Raw genomic sequence first — 10,385 nt, 5'->3', positions numbered from 1 at the left:
GGAGCACGACTGTCTCCGTGGGGCAATTGGCTAGCGCGTTCGGCTGTTAACCGAAAGGTTGGAGGTTCGAGCCCACCCGGTGGTGGTGCGGCGCTTTTTTTTCTTTGGGCTGATAGCTCTGAAGAAATGTTCTGACGGTGGTCAGAGTGGAGCAGGACTGTCCCCGTGGCGCCTTTGGCTAGCGCGATCGGCTGTTAACCGAAAAGTTAAAGGTTCGAGCCTTCCCGAGTGGGGTGTATTGCTTTTTTCTTTGCGCTGATAGCTTTGAAGATATGTTCTGATGGTGGTGAGCGTGGAGCACTATTGGCTCCGTGGCGCAATTGGCTAGCGCGATCGGCCGTTAACCGAAAAGTTGGAGGTTCAAGCCCACCCGGTGGTAGTGCAGCGCTTCTTTTTCTTTGCGCTCATAGCTTTGAAGATATGTTCTGATGATGGTGAGAGTGGAGCAAGACTGCCTCCGTGGCGCAATGGGCTAGCGCGATCGGCTGTTAACCGAAAGGTTAAAGTTTTGAGCCCTCCCGGGAGTGGTGTGTTGCTTTTTTCTTTGCGGTAATAGCTTTGAAGATATGTTCTGACGGTGGTGAGAGTGAAGCAGGACCGTCTTCGTGGCGCAATTGGCTAGCGCGATCGGCTGTTAACCGAAAGGTTGGAGGTTCGAGCCCAACCGGTGGTGGTGCGGCGGTTTTTTTTCTTTGGGGTGATAGCTCTGAAGAAATGTTCAGACGGTGGTGAGAGTGGAGCACGACTGTCTCCCTGGGGCAATTGGCTAGCGCGATCGTCTGTTAACCGAAAGGTTGGAGGTTCGAGCCCACCCGGTGGTTGTGCGGCGCTTTTTTTTTCTTTGGGGTGGTAGCTCTGAAGAAATGGTCTGACGGTGGTGAGAGTGGAGCAGGACGGTCCGCGTGGCGCAATTGGCTAGCGCGATCGGCTGTTAACCGAAAATTTGGAGGTTCGAGCCCTCCCGGGTGGGGTGTGTTGCTTTTTTTGCGCTGATAGCTTTGAAGATATGTTCTGATGGTGGTGAGAGGGAGCACAATTGTCTCCGTGGCGCAATTGGCTAGCGCGATCTGCTGTTAACCGAAAGGTTGTAGGTTCGAGCCCACCCGGTGGTGGTGCGGCGCTTTTTTTTCTTTGAGCTTATAGCTTTGAAGACATGTTCTGATGGTGGTGAGAGTGGAGCAAGCCTGTCTCCGTGGAGCAATGAGCTAGCGCGATCGGCTGTTGACCGAAAGGTTGGAGTTTCTAGCCCTCTCGGGAGTGGTGTGTGGCTTTTTTCTTTGCGCTGATAGCTTTGAAGATATGTTCTGATGGTGGTGAGAGTGGAGCAAGACTGTCTCCGTGGCGCAATGGGCTAGCGCGATCGGCTGTTAACCGAAAGGTTGGAGGTTCGAGCCCACCCGTCGGTGGTGCAGCGCTTTTTTTCTTTGCGCTGATAGCTTTGAAGATATGTACTGATGATGGTGAGAGTGGAGCAAGACTGCCTCCGTGGCGCAATGGGCTAGCGCGATCGGCTGTTAACCGAAAGGTTGGAGTTTCGAGCCCTCGCGGGAGTAGTGTGTATGCTTTTTTCTTTGCGGTAATAGCTTTGAAGATATATCCTGATGGTGGTGAGAGTGGAGCAGGACTGTCTTCGTGGCGCAATTGGCTCGCGCGATCGGCTGTTAACCGAAAGTTTGGAGGTTCGAGCCCAACCGGTGGTGGTGCGGCGCTTTTTTTTCGTTGGGGTGATAGCTCTGAAGAAATGTTCTGACGGTGGTGAGAGTGGAGCACGACTGTCTCCGTGGGGCAATTGGCTAGCACGATCGGCTGTTAACCGAAAGGTTGGAGGTTCGAGCCCACCCGGTGGTGGTGCGGCCCTTTTTTTTCTTTGGGGTGATAGCTCTGAAGAAATGGTCTGACGGTGGTGAGAGTGGAGCAGAACTGTCCCCGTGGTGCAATTGGCTAGCGCGATCGGCTGTTAACCGAAAATTTGGAGGTTCGAGCCCTCCCGGGTGGGGTGTGTTGCTTTTTTTGCGCTGATAGCTTTGAAGATATGTTCTGATGGTGGTGAGAGGGAGCACAATTGTCTCCGTGGCGCAATTGGCTAGCGCGATCTGCTGTTAACCGAAAGGTTGTAGGTTCGAGCCCACCCGGTGGTGGTGCGGCGCTTTTTTTTCTTTGAGCTTATAGCTTTGAAGACATGTTCTGATGGTGGTGAGAGTGGAGCAAGCCTGTCTCCGTGGAGCAATGAGCTAGCGCGATCGGCTGTTGACCGAAAGGTTGGAGTTTCTAGCCCTCTCGGGAGTGGTGTGTGGCTTTTTTCTTTGCGCTGATAGCTTTGAAGATATGTTCTGATGGTGGTGAGAGTGGAGCAAGACTGTCTCCGTGGCGCAATGGGCTAGCGCGATCGGCTGTTAACCGAAAGGTTGGAGGTTCGAGCCCACCCGTCGGTGGTGCAGCGCTTTTTTTCTTTGCGCTGATAGCTTTGAAGATATGTTCTGATGATGGTGAGAGTGGAGCAAGACTGCCTCCGTGGCGCAATGGGCTAGCGCGATCGGCTGTTAACCGAAAGGTTGGAGTTTCGAGCCCTCGCGGGAGTAGTGTGTTGCTTTGTTCTTTGCGGTAATAGCTTTGAAGATATATCCTGATGGTGGTGAGAGTGGAGCAGGACTGTCTTCGTGGCGCAATTTGCTCGCGCGATCGGCTGTTAACCGAAAGGTTGGAGGTTCGAGCCCAACCGGTGGTGGTGCGGCGCTTTTTTTTCGTTGGGGTGATAGCTCTGAAGAAATGTTCTGACGGTGGTGAGAGTGGAGCACGACTGTCTCCGTGGGGCAATTGGCTAGCACGATCGGCTGTTAACCGAAAGGTTGGAGGTTCGAGCCCACCCGGTGGTGGTGCGGCCCTTTTTTTTCTTTGGGGTGATAGCTCTGAAGAAATGGTCTGACGGTGGTGAGAGTGGAGCACGACTGTCTCCCTGGGGCAATTGGCTAGCGCGATCGTCTGTTAACCGAAAGGTTGGAGGTTCGAGCCCACCCGGTGGTGGTGCGGCGCTTTTTTCTCTTTAGGGTGGTAGCTCTGAAGAAACGGTCTGACGGTGGTGAGAGTGGAGCAGGACGGTCCGCGTGGCGCAATTGGCTATCGCGATCGGCTGTTAACCGAAAATTTGGAGGTTCGAGCCCTCCCGGGAGTGGTGTGTTGCTTTTTTCTTTGCGGTAATAGCTTTGAAGATATGTTCTGATGGTGGTGAGAGTGAAGCAGGACCGTCTTCGTGGCGCAATTGGCTAGCGCGATCGGCTGTTAACCGAAAGGTTGGAGGTTCGAGCCCAACCGGTGGTGGTGCGGCGGTTTTTTTTCTTTGGGGTGATAGCTCTGAAGAAATGTTCTGACGGTGGTGAGAGTGGAGCACGACTGTCTCCCTGGGGCAATTGGCTAGCGCGATCGTCTGTTAACCGAAAGGTTGGAGGTTTGAGCCCACCCGGTGGTGGTGCGGCGCTTTTTTTTTCTTTGGGGTGGTAGCTCTGAAGAAATGGTCTGACGGTGGTGAGAGTGGAGCAGGACGGTCCGCGTGGCGCAATTGGCTAGCGCGATCGGCTGTTAACCGAAAAGTTAAAGGTTCGAGCCTTCCCGAGTGGGGTGTATTGCTTTTTTTGCGCTGATAGCTTTGAAGATATGTTCTGATGGTGGTGAGAGGGAGCACAATTGTCTCCGTGGCGCAATTGGCTAGCGCGATCTGCTGTTAACCGAAAGGTTGTAGGTTCGAGCCCACCCGGTGGTGGTGCGGCGCTTTTTTTTCTTTGAGCTTATAGCTTTGAAGACATGTTCTGATGGTGGTGAGAGTGGAGCAAGCCTGTCTCCGTGGAGCAATGAGCTAGCGCGATCGGCTGTTGACCGAAAGGTTGGAGTTTCTAGCCCTCTCGGGAGTGGTGTGTGGCTTTTTTCTTTGCGCTGATAGCTTTGAAGATATGTTCTGATGGTGGTGAGAGTGGAGCGAGACTGTCTCCGTGGCGCAATGGGCTAGCGCGATCGGCTGTTAACCGAAAGGTTGGAGGTTCGAGCCCACCCGTCGGTGGTGCAGCGCTTTTTTTCTTTGCGCTGATAGCTTTGAAGATATGTTCTGATGATGGTGAGAGTGGAGCAAGACTGCCTCCGTGGCGCAATGGGCTAGCGCGATCGGCTGTTAACCGAAAGGTTGGAGTTTCGAGCCCTCGCGGGAGTAGTGTGTTGCTTTTTTCTTTGCGGTAATAGCTTTGAAGATATATCCTGATGGTGGTGAGAGTGGAGCAGGACTGTCTTCGTGGCGCAATTGGCTAGCGCGATCGGCTGTTAACCGAAAATTTGGAGGTTCGAGCCCTCCCGGGTGGGGTGTGTTGCTTTTTTTGCGCTGATAGCTTTGAAGATATGTTCTGATGGTGGTGAGAGTGGAGCACGATTGTCTCCGTGGCGCAATTGGCTAGCGCGATCTGCTGTTAACCGAAATTTTGTAGGTTCGAGCCCACCCGGTGGTGGTGCGGCGCTTTTTTTTCTTTGAGCTTATAGCTTTGAAGACATGTTCTGATGGTGGTGAGAGTGGAGCAAGCCTGTCTCCGTGGCGCAATGAGCTAGCGCGATCGGCTGTTGACCGAAAGGTTGGAGTTTCTAGCCCTCTCGGGAGTGGTGTGTGGCTTTTTTCTTTGCGCTGATAGCTTTGAAGATATGTTCTGATGGTGGTGAGAGTGGAGCAAGACTGTCTCCGTGGCGCAATGGGCTAGCGCGATCGGCTATTAACCGAAAGGTTGGAGGTTCGAGCCCACCCGTCGGTGGTGCAGAGCTTTTTTTTCTTTGCGCTGATAGCTTTGAAGATATGTTCTGATGATGGTGAGAGTGGAGCAAGACTGCCTCCGTGGCGCAATGGGCTAGCGCGATCGGCTGTTAACCGAAAGGTTGGAGTTTCGAGCCCTCGCGGGACTAGTGTGTTGCTTCTTTCTTTGCGGTAATAGCTTTGAAGATATGTTCTGATGGTGGTGAGAGTGGAGCAGGACTGTCTTCGTGGCGCAATTGGCTCGCGCGATCGGCTGTTAACCGAAAGGTTGGAGGTTCGAGCCCAACCGGTGGTGGTGCGGCGCTTTTTTTTCGTTGGGGTGATAGCTCTGAAGAAATCAGTCAGTCAGTCAGTTTATTTTCCTTAAAGACCCCCAATGGGGGTATTACATAAGGGGTGGGAATAATATTTAACAAACGTAATCAATACATGGGTTTCAACTATATACATTTCTTCATATTACAAGGAAATATGCATGTACAATAAATAACACACGTAACCAACATGTAATTCAAAAAAGCACTTAAAGGTTATTTGTTAGAAGATGGTCAGTGACATGTTGTGCAAAAGAAGATGGACATATTATGTCGACAATGGAAAAAGGGAGGTCGTTCCAGTCTTTTGCTGTGCGGGAAAAAAATGACGCGAGAAATGTTGATGTTCGAGCGCGCATTAATGAAACCTGCTGCGTGTGGCTTGTCCTGGCTGATATGCGTGTTGCGGGTTTGATGTAAGATGGTTGATGCAGGATTGAACTGTGAAAAAATTTATGGTAAAGACAGAGAGAAGAAATGCGCCGACGAAGAGCGAGCGATGGAAGATTGGATAGTAATTTTAGTGATGTGACGCTGATGTCGTATGAATACGAAGAATGAATGAAGCGAGCTGCACGGTTTTGAACTGATTCTAGAGCGCAGATGAGGTATGCTTGGTGCGGGTCCCAGATGGCGGATGCGTATTCCAATTTCGGTCGCACTAGTGATGTGTAGGCAAGTAATCTTACTTGCATTGGAGCACTTTTGAGGTGACGTTTTAAAAAGCCTAAGGTTTTGTTAGACGATGAAATGATGTTTTGGACATGCGTACGCCAGATCAGATCGCTAGTCACGGTGACACCTAGGTATTTATAAGAGTTAGTCAGTTCAAGGGGTAAGCTGTTGATTGTGTACGGAAACATGAGCGGATTATTGCTACGCGTAAATGACATAGTTTTGCATTTATTTACGTTTAGTGTCATTAACCAAGTGGTACACCATTTCGAAACGTTAGTAAGATCGTTCTCTAAGGTTAACTGGTCAGAGGTGTTTAGTATTGTGCGGTAGACAACGCAGTCATCTGCGAACATACGTATATTACTGGTTACATGCAAAGGTAAGTCGTTAATATAGATTAAAAATAGTAGCGGGCCAAGGACGGAGCCTTGAGGGACACCTGATGTTACTGGGATGGCAGTAGATAGGTGGTTATTTACAGCGACGCGTTGTGATCGATTAGTAAGGAACTCTATTATCCATTTTATGACGGTGGGATGTAAATTTAGTTGGGAAAGTTTAGCGAACAATCGTTGATGAGGCACCTTATCGAATGCTTTAGCATAATCAAGAAAAACGGCATCAGTTTGTACGTTAACGTCGAGGTTAGTATGAATGTCATGCAAGAAGGCTGCCAGCTGTGTTTCACACGACAACCCCTTGCGGAAGCCGTGTTGTGAAGGGTGAAAAAAACTATTGCTGTCGAGAAAATTCATTATGTGGGAGTAGATGACATGCTCCATGATCTTGCAGGGGACGCTTGTTAGGGAGATGGGGCGATAGTTAAGTGGAGAGTTTCTATCGCCTGATTTGAAGACCGGAACGACCTTCCCTATCTTCCAGTCACATGGGATGATTCCTGAGGAAAGGGACTGGGAAAATATTAGAGCAAGAAAGAGCGAAGCACTCTCTTTAACATTTTTTAGAATTTTGGAATTGATACCATCCATGCCCGCAGAGGATGACAATTTCATTTTTTCTATTATAGACAATATTCCATTTGCGCAGAAATTGATTGCTGGCATGTCATGATTACAATTAAAGCCAAGTGAAGGTATGCGGGAGTGTATGCTTGGTTCATCAGTAAAAACTGTAGCAAAAGAAGCGTTGAATAGATTCGCACATTCCCCGTCAGTAATAGCTTCACCAGATTCAAGGGTTAGTACAGTGTCACGCGGTTTGTCAGCCTTAAGTGTTTTCCAGAACTGTCTGGGATTAGTCTGCAGTAGCTTGGGTAGGTCTGTGTTATAGAAGAAGTTTTTTGCTTTGCGCAGGGCTAAAAGATAATTGCGGTCAGCCTCATAGTACCTGTCCCATACACTCGGTTGACCTGCACGTTTGGCAGATCGGAATAAACGTTTCTTTTTATTTTCAAGGCGTTTTAGATTTTTAGTAAACCAGGGTTTGTTGCAGGTGCTTGTGAAGCTGACTTTAGGTATGAATTTATCGGTTAGCTCCGTCAGTTTACCGATGAAGCGGGTCCAATTCGTATCTACTGTGTGTTGATGTAAAGTTGCTTGGAAAGTGTGGAAGAATGCGCTAAGAGCTTCATTTATTGTTTCGTAATCCCCTCTGTCATATAGATGGATCGTTTTTTTGTAGGTTTCTCGTTTAAGCGGTTGAAAAGAAAAAGTGGCGTGAATTGTCTTATGGTCACTGATTTCGGGTAGATAGTGAATGCGTGACAGGCTTTCAGGATTGTTGGTTAGTATCAGATCCAGGACACTGGCTGTATCTTGCGATACACGTGTTGGCTCTGTGACTAGTTGGGTCATGTTGAAGTTTAGGCAAATATCAAGAAACGCATTAGCTTCACCTACACCCGTAGATGAATGCACATTGCTGGTGCGCCATTCTATTTGTGGGAAATTAAAATCACCGAATAAAAGTACGTGCGCGTTTGGATGAGCAGACGTGAGCTGGCACATGGCCTGATTAAGTTGGTTGCTAAAATTGGAACTAGCACGGGGTGGTCGGTAGCAAACGCCCAGTACAACGGACTGAGGATGTGCCTTAATAAGTACCCAGAGCATTTCTAGCTCTGTTTTAATATGTACGACTGAGCAAGATAATTGCTCGTGAACAGCAATGAGTACACCGCCACCACGAGTAGATGCGCGGTTATTCCTGTACAACTGGAAGTTTGGTAATTCTGACAGAACTTCGTCATCACGGATGTCATCAGTTAACCACGTTTCGGTAAGTAATAGCACATTGCTTTCAGAGGATGATACAGTGCTAGATATAAGTTCCCGTTTGGGTAGGAAACTGCGAATGTTAGTGTAAATAACAGAAAGTGAAAGAGTTTTGCTAGTAACCGCAACAGCGGTCGTTTTTTTTCCCCGGTGGCTTGATTGCTACGATAGTTCTTTGACGGTGTTTGATTCGGCGTCGAAAATGTAGCGCTTCTGATTCATGTGCAGTGTTTTGAAGTGCATTGAAAATGGCTTGTTGTTACTTCTCGCAAAAGCAATTAGTTGTTTTCTAGCATTTTGGACTGAGCGTGAGAAGTCTTCACCTATGCCGTAACTTGTCCCCTTAAGCTTGCGACCATTCGATAATATTGCAGTTTTTGTCTTGTGCAGAGCAATCTTCACGATTATGGGCCGGGAGCGTTCAGGTGAATGTCGACCGAGACGATGCGCGCGTTCGATATCTCTTGGTTCTAAGTGAACCTGTAGGTTGTCCCGGCAAAGATTCATTACCAGCCGCTCCGATTCAGAAAATGTTTCAGATGCGGAAGGGTCCGGGATACCGTAAAATATTAGGTTGTTTCGCCTTGAGCGATTTTCAGCGTCATCAATACGGGCTTCTAGTGCAAAGATTCTGCAGGAGGTCTGCTCCGTGTTAACGCGCAGGACTTCTATTTCTTTTCGAAGTGGTACCAGAGACTGATAATGACTTTCAAGGTCTGATAATCTTTTGTTCAGTTCGCCAATTGTTTTATCGGTGTTACCGAGCTGAGACTTCAAGCCCTGTACTTCTGCAATTAGTTGTGTTTGACCTGTAGACAGCTTACGCAATTCAGCAAGAAGGTTCTCGGAGATATTTGAAGGGCCAGGGTTAGTTTCAACATCTCCAGCTAGAATTAGTAGTGCACGAATTACATGGACACACTCGGCAATAATAACCATACAGCAATGCGGGCTTGGCAGCTGTACCAGAAAGTAATTACCAGATCTTTTCGAAAAGACAACGTAGGGCTCACCAACCTGCATAGCGGGAGCGAATTGATTAGTGATCCGTGCAGTGGCACAGACACCAAGCCCACAGCGCTCCGTTGAAGGTCCTTGTTCTTTTATAGGTGTCGGGCTCGTGGATGTCGATGATGATGCAACCGTCCAGGCTTGGTTGAGCTCAGCTGCCCAGAGTCCCTCTTCTGGTCGAGCCAGGCAATTGACGATAGGCAGAGGGCATGCGCTGCCTTCGTCGCTTCCAGGACAGCTGAAGCCATGTTCCGCCGGCGCTACCGCATGCGCAAGCGCAGGTAGCAGCAGATGAGCGATGACGTAACGGACCATCTGCATAGCGGGAGCGAATTGATTAGTGATCCGTGCAGTGGCACAGACACCAAGCCCACAGCGCTCCGTTGAAGGTCCTTGTTCTTTTATAGGTGTCGGGCTCGTGGATGTCGATGATGATGCAACCGTCCAGGCTTGGTTGAGCTCAGCTGCCCAGAGTCCCTCTTCTGGTCGAGCCAGGCATTTGACGATAGGCAGAGGGCATGCGCTGCCTTCGTCGCTTCCAGGACAGCTGAAGCCATGTTCCGCCGGCGCTACCGCATGCGCAAGCGCAGGTAGCAGCAGATGAGCGATGACGTAACGGACCATCTGCATAGCGGGAGCGAATTGATTAGTGATCCGTGCAGTGGCACAGACACCAAGCCCACAGCGCTCCGTTGAAGGTCCTTGTTCTTTTATAGGTGTCGGGCTCGTGGATGTCGATGATGATGCAACCGTCCAGGCTTGGTTGAGCTCAGCTGCCCAGAGTCCCTCTTCTGGTCGAGCCAGGCATTTGACGATAGGCAGAGGGCATGCGCTGCCTTCGTCGCTTCCAGGACAGCTGAAGCCATGTTCCGCCGGCGCTACCGCATGCGCAAGCGCAGGTAGCAGCAGATGAGCGATGACGTAACGGACCATCTGCATAGCGGGAGCGAATTGATTAGTGATCCGTGCAGTGGCACAGACACCAAGCCCACCTTCTGACGGTGGTGAGAGTGGAGCACGACGGTCTCCGTGGGGCAATTGGCTAGCACGATCGGCTGTTAACCGAAAGGTTGGAGGTTCGAGCCCACCCGGTGGTGGTGCGGCGCTTTTTTTTTCTTTGGGCTGATAGCTCTGAAGAAATGTTCTGACGGTGGTCAGAGTGGAGCAGGACTGTCCCCGTGGCGCCATTGGCTAGCGCGATCGGCTGTTAACCGAAAAGTTAAAGGTTCGAGCCTTCCCGGGTGGGGTGTGTTGCTTTTTTCTTTGCGCTGATAGCTTTGAAGATATGTTCTGATGGTGGTGAGCGTGGAGCACTATTGTCTCCGTGGCGCAATTGGCTAGCGCGATCGGCCGTTAACCGAAAGGTTGGAG

General features: G+C 49.9%; 1 protein-coding gene across 1 annotated transcript; it reads right to left on the bottom strand.

The window, feature by feature from the left end:
- Positions 1-8,155: 8,155 nt before the first annotated feature.
- LOC142804310 (uncharacterized) lies at positions 8,156-9,968 on the bottom strand. The gene has a single exon (XM_075891103.1). The coding sequence runs from the start codon at positions 9,951-9,953 to the stop codon at positions 8,166-8,168; it is 1,788 nt and encodes a 595-aa protein (XP_075747218.1). The 5' UTR covers positions 9,954-9,968; the 3' UTR covers positions 8,156-8,165.
- Between the last annotated feature and the right edge of the window lie 417 nt (positions 9,969-10,385).

This window comes from Rhipicephalus microplus, chromosome 3 (assembly GCF_043290135.1).
Source record: "Rhipicephalus microplus isolate Deutch F79 chromosome 3, USDA_Rmic, whole genome shotgun sequence".
Lineage (NCBI taxonomy): Eukaryota > Metazoa > Arthropoda > Arachnida > Ixodida > Ixodidae > Rhipicephalus > Rhipicephalus microplus.
Note: the sequence above shows the minus strand (reverse complement) of the source record. Positions and strands in the feature narration are given on the sequence as shown.